At 44.1% G+C, this 18,274-nt stretch overlaps 4 protein-coding genes across 5 annotated transcripts in view; 1 reads left to right on the top strand and 3 right to left on the bottom strand.

Moving 5' to 3' along the window:
- The window catches only part of LOC309562668 (uncharacterized protein), a gene marked incomplete at both ends in the record, with an annotated part of 46,549 nt that extends 28,305 nt beyond the window's left edge, over nt 1-18,244 (bottom strand). The window contains one exon of the mRNA XM_082266945.1: nt 17,994-18,244. Coding sequence (XP_082123071.1) covers nt 17,994-18,221 — 228 coding nt within the window. The remainder of the gene's footprint in view (nt 1-17,993) is intronic.
- Nucleotides 1-18,274, bottom strand: part of LOC309562972 (uncharacterized protein) — a 581,033-nt gene that overhangs the window by 184,919 nt on the left and 377,840 nt on the right.
- LOC309562915 (uncharacterized protein) overlaps nt 1-18,274 on the top strand; it is a 523,709-nt gene that overhangs the window by 436,872 nt on the left and 68,563 nt on the right. The gene's annotated exons all lie outside the window — the stretch shown is intronic.
- LOC309562661 (uncharacterized protein) overlaps nt 15,791-18,274 on the bottom strand; it is a 40,597-nt gene continuing 38,113 nt past the window's right edge. For both annotated transcript variants that reach the window (XM_082266937.1, XM_082266936.1), the window contains 2 exons: nt 17,703-17,838; nt 15,791-16,974 (listed from right to left, as the gene is read on the bottom strand). In XM_082266937.1, coding sequence (XP_082123063.1) covers nt 15,794-16,974; nt 17,703-17,838 — 1,317 coding nt within the window. In that variant the 3' untranslated portion in view covers nt 15,791-15,793. The remainder of the gene's footprint in view (nt 16,975-17,702; nt 17,839-18,274) is intronic.

Genomic DNA, 18,274 nt, shown 5'->3' with positions numbered 1-18,274 from the left:
CACCTCTCGGGTCAGGTCTTTGTTTTATTAACCGCTTCCGCACTGCTCACTAGAGCTGTACTGTGGCAAAGTGGCTCGATAAAGTGTGGCGACGTAGACCTACGTCACCAGACATTCCTCTCTCTCGGCTCGCTCCCGCTGTATTCAGTCACAGCGGGAGTAGGGCCAGGGGAGGAGCGGCGGCGTAGCTGAACCCTCGATCTGTCCTTGGGTCACACAGTCCCCTCCCCACACACGTTAGTAAGCACCAGGCATACATTAACCCCTTGATCACCAATAAAAATGAACCCCTTCCCTGCCAGTGTAATTTTTACAGTAACAGTGCATATATATTGCACTGATTACTGCAGTAATGTCACTGGTACCCCCAAAAGTGTCAGTCAAGGGTCCGATCTGTCCGCCGCAATGTCGCAGTTCCACAAAAAAAAAAATTGCAGATCGCCGCCATTACTCGTTAAAAAAAAAAAAAAACACCAAAAATGACAGAAATCTTTCCCTTAGTTAGTAAACGCAAAAACTTTTGCGCAAACCAATCAAAATACACTTATTGCGATTTTTTTTTTACCAAACATGGGTAGCAGAAAACAAATTGGCCAAAAATCTAAAAAAATTTTGATTTTTACATTTTTTGGGGGGGAATTTCATATAAAAAAATGTGAAAAATATTATTTTTTCAAAATCTACGCTTCTTTTTTGTTTATAGCGCAAAAAGTAAAAATCGCACAGGTGATCAAATACCACCAAAAGAAAGCTCTGTTTGTGGGAAAAAAAGGACATAAATTTCGTTTGGGTACGGCGTTGCACGACCGCGTAATTGTCAGTTAAAATTCGCACAGTGCCGAATCGCAAAAAGTGGCTCGGACGTAAGACAGCAAAATCCTCCGGTGGTAAAGTGGTTAATAGAGATAAGAGTGATGTCATGTGACCTCCCAGAATCCTCCTCACCTCTCCGGTCAGCAGGTAGATGATCTCCAGGGTGAAGTTTAGTATCTTCTCAGTCATGTGACTTCGGTCCTTCTCCATCCTCATTGGTCATGTGATCTATACAGTTTCCCTGTAGACCAATAATTGATAAGAGAGACTGATGTGGACTGTACTGGTTGTACAATATTAGGATGGGGATGTATGGGAGATAATATGAGGGTTTCTATCATGTAAGATTGGTCCCCAGTGGGATTACACACAGAGGAACATTCAGTTTAGGGTTTGCTACAATTTTGGGGGCTGGGAGCCTCTTAAGCCCCGTACACACGCACAGATTGTTGGCCAACCGATCGGCCAACTTTTGTCCAGTGTTGTTTGTTGGTTGAAATGTGCTCTAGACTTGCACTGGACTTTTGTTGGCCAACAAAAACCAACTTCAGAAGTGATGTCATGTGATGATTGACTTTCCGTGTGTTTTTTCTTCTCTGAGCATGCCCAGTCTTGCTCATGTGATTTTTGTCTGCCGAAATCTGTACTGACTGAGGAACAATCGGCCGTTCTTTGTTGGCCAACAAAAATTTTATAGCATGCACACCAGATTTTTTTCGGCCGAAAATTCGCAGTTGGTTGTCGGAATCATCATACTAACAAGCCTACAATCGGCAGATCGGACGTTGGCCGACAATTTACGGCCAACAATCTGTGCGTGTTCGGGGCTTTACCCTTTGGCTTGTCCGATGAGAAATTCCATTTTATATATTTTTATGTCTATAGGTTTCTAAAAGAATAATTGACAAACCCTCCTCCATCCCCTATTCCTATAAATTTATAGCAACCTTTGGGGGTCGGCAAACTTGCAATGTCAATTTTTATCCAAAGTGAAATCCCTGCACATTAAACATGAAGCTTTATGTAAGGCACAAACAAGACGGCATCTACAATCAGAGCTCCTGACAGACTGCAGGTGAACCTATATTTCCCCATCCAGATTTTTTCTTCCCAGACTGACTATTACTCTGTCCTCCCTGTAATATATTTCCTCTACCACTCTTTCTATAATAGTGTCTTCTCTCCCTAAACTCTCATTCCTATACCCATCTTCTCCTCCCCCAAAATACACCCCTTCTTAACCAATGATACCTTCAAAGCAACTTATTCACTCCCAGTTTATCTCTCGTCTTGACTACTGCAACTCCCTTCTGTTGGCTGACCTCTACGGAGGATATCCCCTCTTCAGTCTATCATAAATGGTGCTACAGTACTCCTCCACCTTACCAATGGCTCAGTGTCCTCCACCCCTCTCTGCCAATCCCTCCACTGGCTTCCATTCGGTGTCCTCCACCCCTCTCTGCCAATCCCTCCACTGGCTTCCATTCAGTGTCCTCCACCCCTCTCTGCCAATCCCTCCTCTGGCTTCCATTCAGTGTCCTCCACCCCTCTCTGCCAATCTCTCCACTGGCTTCCATTCGGTGTCCTCCACCCCTCTCTGCCAATCCATCCACTGGCTTCCATTCAGTGTCCTCCACCCCTCTCTGCCAATCCCTCCTCTGGCTTCCATTCGGTGTCCTCCACCCCTCTCTGCCACACCCTCCACTGGCTTCCATTCGGTGTCCTCCACCCCTCCCTGCCACACCCTAAACTGGCTTCGACTCACCTTATTATTAAAATTAAAAATACTAACAACAACATACAAAGTCATCGATAGCTCGGCCCTCAGCTACATCACCAACTTCGTCTCAATAGATCACCCAAACCGTCCTCTCCGCTCCTCCCATGGCCTCCTGCTGTCTATCTCCCTCATCACTTCCTCCCATGCTCACCTCCGGGAATTCTCCAGAGCCTCTCCCGTTCTCTGGATCTCTTAACCCCGATCTGTGTAAATAGAAAATAATATCTTATTACCTCCTCTGCTGCCAGTTCCAGCAATGTCTCCTCTCTACTTCCTCCCGACTCGCCTCTCTGACTTCCTATTTATACCTGACATCACTTCCTGTCTGTGTAGAGGTGAGATCTCCATCTTGTGGAGGTTGGAGGAACTGCAGTCCCGAGAAACGTCACGTAGCGTAGTGTTAACACATCTTGTGCTGTTTTACGTATGTACTGTACACTGATCAGCCATTAAATTAAGATCATTGATAGGTAAAGTGAATACCATTGATTATCTCATTACAATGACATCTGTAAGTGGGTCGGATATATCCGTTAGCAAGTAAAACATGTCGTCTCTGAATTTGATGTGTTGAAAGCAGAAATAAATGTTGATCGTAGCCTCAGACCAGTCTGGGTGTCCATGCTGACCTGTGTCTACACCCAAACTCCCCTACAATGGGCACGTGAGCATCAGAACTGGACCACGGAGAAATGGAAGGAGGTGGCCTGGACTGATGAATCACATTTTCTTTTACATCATGTGGATGGCTGGGTGCGTCACTTACCTAGGGAAGAGATGGCACCAGGATGCAGTATGGGTAGAAGACAAGCTGGCGGTGGCAGAGGCAGTGTGATGCCTTGGGCATTGTTCTGCTCAGAAACCTCGGTCATCCCATTCATGTGGATCATGGGTACTAAACTTGTGGGCCTCCAGCTGTTGCAGAACTACAAGTCCCGTCATGCCTCTGCCTTTGGCAGTCATGCTTGTAACTGTCAGCCTTGCAATGCTTCATGGGATTTGTAGTTCTGCAACAGCTGTAGAGCCACAGGTTTAGCACCTATGATGTGAATGTTACTTTAAAGCGGAGTTCCGGCCACGAAAAAACTTTTTCAATAAAAATACCCCGGGGACAGTCAGGGCTAGTACATTCCACAATGGATAGCCTCTGAACTGTCCCGGGTCGCACTTACCTGCAAGAAGAAATACTTACCTTTAAAATTTCTTCTCCAGCGTTGCCGTCTCGGATGTGGGAAGCTGAAGCCAGCGCGATCCTCTCCTGCGTCCTCTTCCGTGTCCTCTTCTCCCAGAATGCTCCGGCACTGGCCCCGCTCGTCACTTCCGGTGCGGCGCCGCATTCCTCCACAGCTTCTGGGCATGCCCAGAAGCTGTTTAGCAGGGAATGCAGCGTCGTACCGGAAGTGACGAGCGGGGCCAGTGCCGTTGCATTGATTCCTGGGAGCGATGACGTTCAGCTCCCAGGAATCATTGCAAACCGGAAGTGACGGCCCGCGCCGAGGGAGGAAGTGGAAGAAAGGTGAGTATATTTTTCTACAATAACAAGGTAAGTAAAAAAAAAAATAAAAATCGTTACTATCCATTTATTTTTCAGGTGACAAATAGGAAGCGGATGGCCACAAAATCGATTATGTCGATTTTGTGGCCGGAACTCCGCTTTAAGCAGTACCACCTACCTTCATGGAAACGGTATTCCCTGATGAAAAAGGCCTCTTTCAGTAAGACAATACACCCTGCCACACTGCAAAAATGGTTCAAGAATGGTTTGAGGAAGATAACAAGTTCAAGAGAGGTAGAAATTATCCTATCCTGAGCAGAACTTCACAGTAACACCTTGTCTCCTGTCCCGTGTCCATGGCCAAACTCCCCCTACAACGGGCACATGAACATCAGAACTGGACCAATGGAAGAAGGTGGCCTCGTCTAAAGAATTATGTTTCCTTTACATAATGTGACTGACTGGGTGCGTGTGCGTCACTTACCGGGGGAGGAGATGACACCAGGATACAGTATGGGAAGAAGACAAGCCGGCGGAGGCAGTGTGATGCTTTGAGCAATGTTCTGCTAGGAAACCTTGGCTCCTGCTATTCATTTGGATGTTACTTTGACACGTACCACCCACCTAAACATTGTTGGTCATGAAATACACCCCTACATGGAAATGGTATTCCCTGATGAGAGTGGCCTCTTTCAGCAGGATAACGCACCCTGCCACAGTGCAAAAATGGTTCAAGAATGGTTTGAGGAAAATAAGTTCAAGAGAGGATCCTGTCCTGAGCAGAACTTCACAGTAACACCTTGTCTGCTGTTTATACACCAGGCATAGACAATTGGCAGGCAGACATCCTCAGCTGGCTCTGAACCTGGGTAGAGGTCTCCACAAACACAGGTATTCCAGGACCTATGTCACAGGTGGTGGATGCCAAATGTGGACCTCGTGGCCTTCAGCTTTAACAAAAACCTGGGCAGGTTTGTCTCCAGGTCTTATTAAGCCTTACCTCCCCTAAAACTCCTTCCTCATTTCCTCTGCAGTATCGAAAATGGAGGGAACTCTGGTGATCCTTATAACTTTGAACCACCCCATGAGGATGTGGTACTCTGACCTGATCAAACTCTTGGCAGACACTCCATGAGCTCTTTCAGCTCGTCCGCATCTTCTGTCTCAAATTCCGTTTTGCCACCCTGCCAACTGCTTCTCACATGACAACAGCACTGGAGGGAAATAAATCTTGTGACATTGCAGAAGCTTTTCGAAACAATGCCACAGTGAATGCGTGCCGTAATCAAAGCCAACCAAATATTAGAGTGTTACTTGCTTTTTGGTGGTGACTTTTTTTTGGCCAGGCAGTGTATATATTTACAGTTCCTGCCCAATCAGGAGTTACGGATGATATCCTGCATGCGGTACTTCAATGGGTAGCAAGTGTAGATTATCCGCAGCAATGATTGGGCCACAGAGTCTCTATGTGGCAGTCTGTCATGAAAGAATCCCGAACTTGAGTAACTGGCAACAAGAACAAATGAGCTTGTAGCATGTGGTGGTGTGGTTTGGGTTAGGAACCCTCTCGCTATACTCCTGCAGATGTATTGGTACCTGTGACGAAAGAGGATGCCAGACCCCTGCCCTTTTCGTCAATCGTTGACAAAGCGCTGGCCAATCTCACACCGTGCTGCCACTTACCTAACAATGCCCCTCTCAGCTGCACTCTGTACAAAGATTTTCCTGCTTGTGGACTCACAATTTAGGTGCCAGCAGCCTGAGAGTGATTGTCACTGTCTCCCACTCTGCCCCACAATACCGTCTCCATCTCTGCCCCATAATACCGTCTCCCACTCTGCCCCATAATACCGTCTCCCACTCTGCCCCATAATATCGTCTCCATATCTGCCCCATAATACCGTTTCCCACTCTGCCCCATAATACCGTTTCCCACTCTGCCCCATAATACCGTCTCCCACTCTGCCCCATAATACCGTCTCCAACTCTGCCCCATAATACCATCTCCATATCTGCCCCATAATACCGTTTCCCACACTGCCCCATAATACCGTCTCCCACTCTGCCCCATAATACCGTCTCCCACTCTGCCCCATAATATGGTCTCCATATCTGCCCCATAATACCGTTTCCCACTCTGCCCCATAATACCGTTTCCCACTCTGCCCCATAATACCGTCTCCAACTCTGCCCCATAATACCGTCTCCCACTCTGCCCCATAATACCGTCTCCCACTCTGCCCCATAATACCATCTCCATATCTGCCCCATAATACCGTCTCCCACTCTGCCCCATAATACCATCTCCATATCTGCCCCATAATACCGTCTCCCACTCTGCCCCATAATACCATCTCCATATCTGCCCCATAATACTGTCTCCCACTCTGCCCCATAATACCGTTTCCCACTCTGCCCCATAATACCGTTTCCCACTCTGCCCCATAATACCATCTCCATATCTACCCCATAATACCGTTTCCCACACTGCCCCATAATACCGTCTCTACCTCTGCCACATAATACCGTCTTCCTACATTCCCAGTCGCTTACTCATAACCACACTGTGAGACTGCAGGGGTCGGCCGGGTATTTGTAAGTAAATCATCCAACAAAGGTCAGGTGGTGTAATCACTCACATGTTGAACCACTTAAGTAGATGATCAGACCGATTTGTTTGCAGTATCACAGTGAGGACATAACAGTTACACATGAAATCCCCTTGGGGGAAACAATATAACAAATATTTACAAAGAACAATGAATAAAATCACATGTGCAACACGGAATCTCACGAAAACAGGCTGTATGGATGTGAATAGAGTTACTATGAATAAAATCACACCTATATGTGTATAAATGCAGAAAAGGGGTTTAAATGAAAGAAGCGCTGAACAGCGAAAGACCAATGAAGGACATGTGAAGAAAAATGTGAAGTGAAGACTATTGCTTGATCATCAGTGAAATAAATAAGAATGATAATAATGAATATATAAATCATTAAAAAAAGATACATATATTATTATAATGAGTGATGAAACAAAAAATGACATAAATAACAACCGGTGTATATGTGTAACGCCGAGTGCTCCGGGTCCCGTGGCTTCCCTGGAGCACTCGAGGCGTCCCGCGGGCTGCAGCGCTCCGGTCATCGTCCCCGACCGTGAGCGCTGCTCCCCCGCATCTTCAGTGACTCACCCGCCGGGTCCCGTCAGCTCTGCCTCCCGGCGCACGCCGGGTTCCTTCATGTCCTCCTCTCGGCGCGCGCGGCCCCGCTCCCTAGGGCGCGTGCGCGCCGCTGCATTGAAATTTAAAGGGCCAGTGCACCACTAATTGGTGCCTGGTCCAATCAGTCCAAAATATATAAAAACCCACTTCCCCTTCCTGTCCTTGCCGGATCTTGTTGCCTTTTGTGCCTTGAGAAAGCGTTTGGTGTATTTTCCCTGCCTGTGTATCAGACCTTCTGCTGTTGCCCCTGACTACGAACCGTTGCCGCCTGCCTTGACCTTCTGCTTCATCTGACCCTGCCTTTGCCTTGTCCTTCTGTACCGCGCCTGAATCAGCTGTCTGTGAGGTTGAGCCGTTACCGGAGGATACGACCTGGTTGCTACCGCCGCAGCAAGTCCATCCCGCCTTGCGGCGGGCTCTGGTGAAAACCGGTAGTAACTTAGAACCGGTCCTCTAGTACGGTCCACGCCAATCCCTCACTGACACAGAGGATCCACCTCCAGTGCAGTCACCTGCCGCCAGTCCGGACCCTGACAATATGACTGATAATATTGGACAGAACGTGTCATAAATGATCAAAATTGAATGTGAAAGAATGTCAAAATTTATCAATGTGAATGATTGTGTTTAAAATAAAATAAAACACAATAAAATTGCAAAAAAAATTTGCAAAAAACACTGACTGTACTAATCTGCAAATATTCAAAAAATCAAAGCCAATCCATAAATGCAGCCTGTATAATAAAGATTCCGTGTGCATAAAGGTCCAAAATATGGAGGCGATCTCGATTGACAAAATGCATAATAAACATTGGTATCTAATGATAAAATCTGTCATAGTAACAAAATAAACATGCATAAATAAATAAATAAATAAATAAATAAATAAATGCATGTGCATATATAAATGTCAAAAAGAGATCGAAACCATAGATAAATGGAGAAGAACCATCGCACCCGATATATCGTAAAAAAATCCTCATATCTAGTCCTCAAAAAGAGAGATAAAATTATATGAGAGTAATAAATATATAACAAGGATATAAATGTTACCATAAAGAACAGCTCATGGGACAGGAAATTACCGAGGAGAGAGGAACAACTCTCTCCAGGCAGACATCATAATTCGAATTCCCATACACAGGTCAATTGAAATCTTACAAACTAGTATAGTAGGGAATGATTCCATAAAACATAGACAACAGACAAGAAAAACCACAAAAGACAAAAGGCAAAAAAAAAAAAAAGGCAAAAATGTTATGGTAACATTTATATCCTTGTTATATATTTATTACTCTCATATAATTTTATCTCTCTTTTTTAGGACTAGATATGAGGATTTTTTACTATATATCGGGTGCGATGGTTGTTCTCCATTTATCTATGGTTTCGATCTCTTTTTGACATTTAGCGCCGGTTCACACTACCGCGACGCTACTTCCTGGGGCGACCTCCGAGATCGCGGTGCGAGCAGCGCGCCGCGACCTCGGAGCGGCCGCCACGGACTTCATAACATTGAAGTCTATGGCGGTCGCCTCCTGGTCGCCCCAAAGAAGCTCCGGACCCTTTTTCTAAGTCGGAGCGACTTGTGTCACTCCTATTAGAACGGGTCCGCAGCTTCCCTATGGGAGGCGACCTGTGGCGACCTGTGAGGCGACCAGGTGGCCTCACAGGTCGCCTTAGTGTGAACGGGGGCTTATATATGTGTGCACATGCATTTATTTATTTATTTATTTATTTATTTATTTATTTATTTATGCATGTTTATTTTGTTACTATGACAGATTTTATCATTAGATACCAATGTTTATTATGCATTTTGTCAATCGAGATCGCCTCCATATTTTGGACATTTATGCACACGGAATCTTTATTATACAGGCTGCATTTATGGATTGGCTTTGATTTTTTGAATATTTGCAGATTAGTACAGTCGGTGTTTTTTGCTAATTTTTTTTGCAATTTTATTGTGTTTTATTTTATTTTAAACACTCACATTGATAAATTTTGACATTCTTTCACATTCAGTTTTGATCATTTATGACACGTTCTGTCCAATATTATCAGTCATATACACCGGTTGTTATTTATGTCATTTTTTGTTTCATCACTCATTATAATAATATACAGTATGTATCTTTTTTTTAATGATTTACATATTCATTATTATCATTCTTATTTATTTCACTGATGATCAAGCAATAGTCTTCACTTCACATTTTTCTTCACATGTCCTTCATTGGTCTTTCGCTGTTCAGCGCTTCTTTCATTTAAACCCCTTTTCTGCATTTATACACATATAGGTGTGATTTTATTCATAGTAACTCTATTCACATCCATACAGCCTGTTTTCGTGAGATTCCGTGTTGCACATGTGATTTTATTCATTGTTCTTTGTAAATATTTGTTATATTGTTTCCCCCAAGGGGATTTCATGTGTAACTGTTATGTCCTCACTGTGATACTGCAAACAAATCGGTCTGATCATCTACTTAAGTGGTTCAACATGTGAGTGATTACACCACCTGACCTTTGTTGGATGATTTACTTACAAATACCCGGCCGACCCCTGCAGTCTCACAGTGTGGTTATGAGTAAGCGACTGGGAATGTCGTGAAACGCGTCAACCTTACACGTCTGCCTGTACACTGTCTGTCTGTCTTCACTTTGAGGAATAATATCTGCCCGATAATATCTCCTCCCACTCTGCCCGATAATACTGTCTCCATCTCTGCCCCATAATACTGTCTCCATCTCTGCACCATAATACCATCTCCATCTCTGTCCCATAATACCGTCTCCCACTCTGCCCCATAATACCGTCTCCATCTCTGCCCCATAATACCGTCTCCCACTCTGCCCCATAATACCGTCTCCCACTCTTCCCCATAATACCATCTCCCACTCTTCCCCATAATACTGTCTCCATCTCTGCCCCATAATGCCAACTCCATCTCTGCCCCATAATACCAACTCCATCTCTGCCCCATAATACCGTCTCCCACTCTGTCTCATAATACCGTCTCCCACTCTGTCTCATAATACCGTCTCCATCTCTGCCCCATAATACCGTCTCCCACTCTGTCTCATAATACCGTCTCCCACTCTGTCTCATAATACCGTCTCCATCTCTGCCCCATAATACTGTCTCCCACTCTGCCCCATAATACCGTCTCCCACTCTGCCCCATAATACCGTCTCCCACTCTGCCCCATAATGCCAACTCCATCTCTGCCCCATAATACTGTCTCCCACTCTGCCCCATAATACCGTCTCCATCTCTGCCCCATAATACCGTCTCCCACTCTGCCCCATAATACCGTCTCCCACTCTTCCCCATAATACCATCTCCCACTCTTCCCCATAATACCGTCTCCATCTCTGCCCCATAATGCCAACTCCATCTCTGCCCCATAATACCAACTCCATCTCTGCCCCATAATACCGTCTCCCACTCTGTCTCATAATACCGTCTCCCACTCTGTCTCATAATACCGTCTCCATCTCTGCCCCATAATACTGTCTCCCACTCTGCCCCATAATACCATCTCCCACTCTGCCCCATAATACCGTCTCCCACTCTGCCCCATAATGCCAACTCCATCTCTGCCCCATAATACTGTCTCCCACTCTGCCCCATAATACCGTCTCCCACTCTGCCCCATAATACCGTCTCCCACTCTGCCCCATAATGCCAACTCCATCTCTGCCCCATAATACCAACTCCATCTCTGCCCCATAATACCGTCTCCCACTCTGTCTCATAATACTGTCTCCCACTCTGCCCCATAATACCGTCTCCATCTCTGCCCCATAATAGAGATGTCCCGAATTATTCGCCGGCGAGCAGTTCCCGGCGAACATCGCTTGTTCACGTTCGCCGCGGCGGGCAAACATATGTGATGGTGCTTCCATATGCTATTGGCTATCCCATTAGTTCGGAGGCCAATATATTCTGGTAAGCGGCCAATTCTTTCCATCTTCACTGGTGGCCTTTCTCATCTTGCTGTGAGAGAATTGTGGTCTTTATCCCTATGTTGGGACTTGTGGTTCTTCCTCAATATAATTGCTTATCTCATCATCATCGGATATTGTTTTTTTTAAAACTTTTTTCACCATCTTCCTATGGACTTTGTATGGATTTTATTCACATTTAATATCACGTTATTATTTATTTATTTTTTTAGCCATTCACCTTGGATGCACAATTTCATGTATTGTTTATGATTCATTTATATGTCACTCACCTCAATTATTAGCGCCACACGTGTTATTATTATCATTAAGCAATTAAACCCTTTAAACTCCAAACTGCCACCAGAAAGCTTTTGGGCCTATCAACCCTTCACAATATTAGCAAGAGATTTATCATGTACCAGTGACGGCGAAAATTGGCACCCCAGATGTTTTGGAACTACATTTCCCATGATGCTTAACTACACTCCGGAGTGCATGAGCATCATGAGAAATGTAGTTCCAAAACATCTGGGGTGCCAAGATTTGCCATCACTGTCTTATACAGAAGCGCTCTTCCAGAGACCGGGATTCTTTTTAGTTTGCATTACAAGCCTATGAAGGCCTCTCCCATACCCCATGGGGGAGAGAACCCACTGCACAGGGACCCCAAAGAGGACTGAAAATGTTGGTGATGCAGCCACTATGGACACATTTCCAAGAACTGTGCGCAGTCTGGATTTAGAAACCTCTCCAGGCCGTCTTTAAACTACTGACTCCCGGGGCAGAGGGACGACCCTTGAGAGCAGGGATCCTAAAACTACGGCCCTCCAGCTGTTTTTGCGGAACTACACATCCCATGAGGCATTGTAAAAAAAACTCTGACATTCACAGACATGACTAGGCATGATGGGAATTGTAGTTCCTGAACAACTGGCGAGCCATAGTTTGAAGACCCTTGCCCGGCTTAGAGACAGGTTTAGCACTTTTCAAAATAGGGTTTAATATTGAAAAGGTCAAAATGGTGCAAAAAAAAGATATTTACAGAAAAAGAGTGTTACCAAAAAAATAGACAATAAAACAACATAGAAATAAAGAGGGGTTAAAAAGGAAGAATATTTGCAATGTCCTGGTTTCAGCAAAAATGGTAGAGTGGCTCCCACAGGTCCTGCTAAGTGTTCCTTGCTTTGAGGACTGTCCAACTGTCCTGGCATTCCCCTTTTCTTTGGGATCAAAGGATTGTTGACAGAGGCCATCTCACCAATTAAATGTCACAAATCCAAGCCATAAGATCAAGGAAAACCCCCCTCTATGTTGGAATCTCTTACTTTATGATCGGTCTGAGGTTGGAGGTTGGAGGCAAAGCTGAGCAGATTGGGAGCCCATCAGGTGTTTGAAAACACACTGCGTTATGACCCTAGAGGTCTGAGCATTGAGGTGAGAGGCTAGCACACACTCTGGTGATGGAGTCACTTATGAAGAGGTGCATCTGTTTCATCCTTTACAGCACGGGTTTTCCTTGATCTTATGGCTTGGATTTGTGACATTTAAAGGACTCTTCTTTATTTTAAGCTTGCACAGTATTTGTGATTTAATTGTTCAGTCAGGACTTTTTCACAATTATACAGTCTGAGTTCATACTTTCTACTGTAGCGCTGCACCCTTTTTGTATTTTATGTTTCATCTGGGTTTTGATAGATTTGACCTTTACCGGTGTTCAGCAGCTTTTATTCCATTTTGCTGATTGTAGCGCTGAATGAGTTTTCATTTTATATCTCACCAATTAGGTGTCTGAGGAGTGGCCATTGTGTTTATGACTGTATCATGGCCCTCACTTACACACAGTTTTATATTAATATTAATATTAATATCTTCCAATATGTGCAGGTTGTATTCTACAAAGTGGTAGATTATTGTTCAGCATTACATTTTTATGTCTAGTGATACCAAACACGGAGTATATCAGATGGGTCTTTCACACAGAAGGTAGGAGGCTGCTATCTCCCATTCTGTATGCTCTAGCTTAGTCATGCAGGACCTCGATTTGTTCGGTAATATATTCCCCATTCAAAAATATGCTTAACTTCTTCATGCCAGAACTATAGCCGAGATTCAGGGCAGAAATACGACTTCTCCCCTGTGAGAGATTATAGATGCTTGACAAGTTCTGATTTTTGTGGATCGTATTCCCTCACATAGGGCAGGAATACGACTTCTTACCCCTTGAGAGATTATGGATGTTTGACAAGTTCTGATTTTTGTGGATAGTTTTCCCTCACTCAGGGCAGGAATATGACTTCTCCCCCATGAGAGATTATGGATGTTTGACAAGTTCTGATTTTTGTGGATAGTTATCCCTTACCCAGGGCAGGAATACGACTTCTCCCCCCTGGGAGATTATGGATGTTTGACAAGTTCTGATTTTCGTGGATAGTATTCCCTCACATAGGGCAGGAATACGACTTCTTACCCCGTGAGAGATTATGGATGTTTGACAAGTTCTGATTTTTGTGGATAGTTTTCCCTCACTCAGGGCAGGAATACGACTTTTCCCCCGTGAGAGATTATGGATGTTTGACAAGTTCTGATTTTTTTTGATAGCTTTCCCTCACTCAGGACAGGAATACGACTTCTCCCCCATGAGAGAATATGGATGTTTGACAAGTTCTGATTGTTGTCGATAGCTTTCCCTCACTCAGGACAGGAATATGACTTTTCCCCCGTGAGAGATTATGGATGTTTGACAAGTTCTGATTTTTGTCGATAGCTTTCCCTCACTCAGAGCAGGAATATGACTTCTCCCCTGTGAGAGATTATGGATGTTTGACAAGTTCTGATTTTTGTCGATAGCTTTCCCTCACTGCAGGAATACAACTTCTCCCCCCATGAGAGATTATGGATGTTTAACAAGTTCTGATTTTTGTGGATAGCTTTCCTTCACTCAAGGCAGGAATACGACTTCTCCCCCATGAGAGATTATGGATGTTTAACAAGTTCTGATTTTTGTGGATAACTTTCCCTCACTCAGGACAGGAATACGACTTCTCCCCCATGAGAGATTATGGATGTTTAACAAGTTCTGATTTTTGTGGATAGCTTTCCTTCACTCAAGGCAGGAATACGACTTCTCCCCCATGAGAGATTATGGATGTTTGACAAGTTCTGATTTTTGTGGATAGTTTTCCCTCACTCAGGACAGGAATACGACTTCTCCCCCATGAGAGATTATGGATGTTTAACAAGTTCTGATTTTTGTGGATAGCTTTCCTTCACTCAAGGCAGGAATACGACTTCTCCCCCATGAGAGATTATGGATGTTTAACAAGTTCTGATTTTTGTGGATAGCTTTCCCTCGCTCAGGGCAGGAATACGACTTCTCCCTCATGAGAGATTATGGATGTTTAACAAGTTCTGATTTTTGTGGATAGCTTTCCTTCACTCAAGGCAGGAATACGACTTCTCCCCCATGAGAGATTATGGATGTTTAACAAGTTCTGATTTTTGTGGATAGCTTTCCCTCACTCAGGGCAAGAATACGACTTCTCCCCCATGAGAGATTATGGATGTTTGATAAGTTCTGATTTTTGTAGATAGCTTCCCATCACTCAGGGCAGGAATACGACTTCTCCCCCATGAGAGATTATGGATGTTTGATAAGTTCTGATTTTTGTAGATAGCTTCCCATCACTTAGGGCAGGAATACGACTTCTCCCCCCATGAGAGATTATGGATGTTTGACAAGTTCTGATTTTTGTGGATAGCTTTCCTTCACTCAAGGCAGGAATACAGCTTTTCCCATGTGTAACATATCTGATCTTCAGTAAAATTGGACTTTCATGAAGGGCATTTTCTACACTAAGCTACACATATACTCACCTGTGAGACCTACAGGGTTTGTTAGAAGGGTACTTGTTCTGACTCAACAAGAAGACCATTAACTTTATCTCGAGCAACATATAGGGCTTATACGACCTGGTGATCTATTTATCTCTTGCATCAGTCAGTTTAACTCGATGAATAAACTCACATGTGGAGGAAGTCAGACGAGGAAAGCCTTTCGAATGTTCCGTTTAATGGAGGATACTCACAGGTAGAAAAACGTTAATGTTGTAAGCCACATGGAAAGATGTCTACACCATGACAGGAAACTGGGGAATGATTCCAGAGAGAAGGAAAGGGAGGGGATATACACAAGTATGGTGAGAGAAAGAGCTCATCTTAGACAGGAGAAAGCACCTTAAAGACACTGAGCAAAGTTAACCAAGCTAAGGACACAAAGAAATAATAATAAGTCATATAGTGTAACACAACAGTACTTGGGTGAAAAACATTTCCCACACTCAGTGCAGGAATACGGCTTCTCCCCCCGTGTGAGATTTTTGATGTTTAACAAGGACTGATTTCTTTGACAAAAAACAAAAACAAAACAATTTTCCACACTCAGGACAGGGATACGGCTTTTCATCCGTGTGAATTCTTCAAAGTATTTTAGGATGGGAATTCTGTGAAAAACAATTCCCGCACTCAGGAATATTCCTTCTCACCCGTGTGAGTTGTTTGATGTTGTAGAAGGCCTGCTTTTTGTGTAAAACATTTTTCACACTCGGGACAGGAATACGGCTTTTCACCCGTGTGAGTCCTCTGATGCGTATTAAGATGGTGCTTCTGTGCAAAACACTTCCCGCACTCGGGACAGGAATATGTACTCTCACCCGTGTGAGTTTTTTTATGTTGTAGAAGGCTTGATTTTTGTGTGAAACTTTTTCCACACTCAGGGCAGGAATACGGCTTTTCACCCGTGTGAATTCTCCGATGTATTTTAAGATGGGAATTCTGTGAGAAACATTTCCCGCACTCGGGGCAGGTATATGCCTTCTCACCTGTGTGAGTTATTTGATGTTGTAGAAGGCTTGCTTTCTGTGTAAAACTTTTCCCGCACTCAGGGCAGGAAAATGGTTTTTCGCCCGTGTGAACTCTCCGATGTACTTTAAGATGTGAATTCTGTGAAAAGCGTTTCCCGCACTCAGGGCAGGAATATGCCTTCTCACCCGTGTGAGTTGTTTGATGTTGTAGAAGGCTTGCTTTTTGTGTAAAACCTTTTCCGCACTCGGGGCAGGAAAATGCCTTCTGACGCGTGTGAGTTGTTTGATGTTGTAGAAGGCTTGCTTTTTGTGTAAAGCATTTTCCACACTCGGGACAGGAATAAGGCTTTTCACCCGTGTGAGTCCTCAGATGTGTATTAAGATGGTTCTTTTTTGAAAAACATTTCCCGCACTCGGGGCAGTAATATGCCTTCTCACTCATGTGAATTTTTTGATGTTTTACGAGGCCTAGTTTTTTTGTAAAACATTTTTCACACTCAGGACAGGAATACGGCTTTTCACTCGTGTGAGACCTCTGATGTAAATTAAGATGGACCTTCTGTGAGAAACATTTCCTGCACTCAGGACAGGAATACGGCTTCTCCTTCGTGTGAGTTCTTTGATGTAAAACAAAGTCATATCTTTGTGGAAAACACATCCCGCACTCGGAGCAGATGTGTATCTTCTCACCTATGTGCAACATCTGATGTTCAGAAGGATGGGACTTCGGAGAAAAACATCTCCCAGATTCCTCCATGTGATCTCCTGTGATGTCCTCATCTTCCATTCTACAACCTGGAGATAAAGTGAGATGATCCTTTGAGGGTTTCTCCATGGCGTGTCCTGGAAAAATATAAAAACATCGTCAATAGATCTGAGAGGGTTAGTTCACTTCCATCGAGATTCCACCTGATCAGGTAGATATGAGTGAGCAGATGTTCTCTGTGGATGTCCCAACCAGCTAGGACTCTTCCCCCCTCTTCAGTCAAAGGGCCTTTGGTCCTCCTCCCAGATCACTTCTACATTTACACAGCCTTGTCAGAAGAGCAGGAACCAATGGGGACTGGGAGGTCCATGCTCTTTACACAACCACAAGCCTAGGCACTGGGTCATGTGACCTCTGATAGACAAGAGGGTCAAAGTTCAGACTTGAAGACCCTTTACTGAAGAACAAGTGACCATAGGCCTAGGCTTCTGGTGATATGAAGCACTGGAGGGAGATTTCAGCAGTATTTCCTCTTGGAAAGATAAGTGTATCTGTCTTCATGTTACTCCTTACTTTTTATCCCACAAGGCTGGTAATAGAGTTTTATGGTAATATTAAGTTAGAGGTCTGCTGGAAGAAGAGGGACCAACCTAAGAAAGGCTCAATCTGTGTTCTCATATCTGTGCTACTGTAACTAGGAGTGACACACAACCTAATACTGCCAGCTGAACCCCAGGACGGGTATCAGTACAGGGAGGGGACTATTATCAACCTTTTATTGATATCACTCAGCTCCCGCCCTACTCTGAACCAATCAGTGAGCAGTAACAGAGCAGAGATAAGAGAAGAATATATTACGGCTCACCTGTGCTGATCTCTGTAGGAGTGTCCTTCTCTATGAATGTCCTCATCATTCCAGCCTCCTCCGTATATTGCTGATCATCCCTCACATACGTCTCTTCTACTTCACCCTCAACTTTCATGTTCATCAGATCTTCACCCTAAACCAACAGAATGGCAGAAAATAACATCTGTAACATAGAAGTATTTATGATGTGAGATCACATAGAAAATATCATCTTGTAGAGTCCACACATCGTCTCCACATGTCAGAGTGTTCAATCACTTTATGTTCCCGACCCTCAACTCCCCCTACCTGATGATGGTGGGGGATGGTGTGACCTTCCTGTGAGGAATCCCAGGAATACAGAGGACGGGGACATCTCTCTGGTGGGTTCCTGCTGTTAGGTTGCTCCATCATATCCTTGTGTCCTTCAGAGAACTCCTTGATCATGCCATACTCATCATCCTCCTCTATAAACTCTTCTTTAATAATAATATTGTAATCTCCAAGATTTTCACTCTGATTAAAAAAATAAAACATTTATTGTAACATATAGGCTTGTATTTAATTCATAGCTACCAATAAATGATAAT

The sequence above is a fragment of the Pelophylax lessonae genome, assembly GCF_965119305.1.
Source record: "Pelophylax lessonae genome assembly, chromosome: 9".
In the NCBI taxonomy this organism is placed as follows: Eukaryota; Metazoa; Chordata; class Amphibia; order Anura; family Ranidae; genus Pelophylax; species Pelophylax lessonae.
The sequence above is the reverse complement of the archived record's forward strand: the minus strand, read 5'-3'. Positions and strand labels throughout refer to the sequence as shown.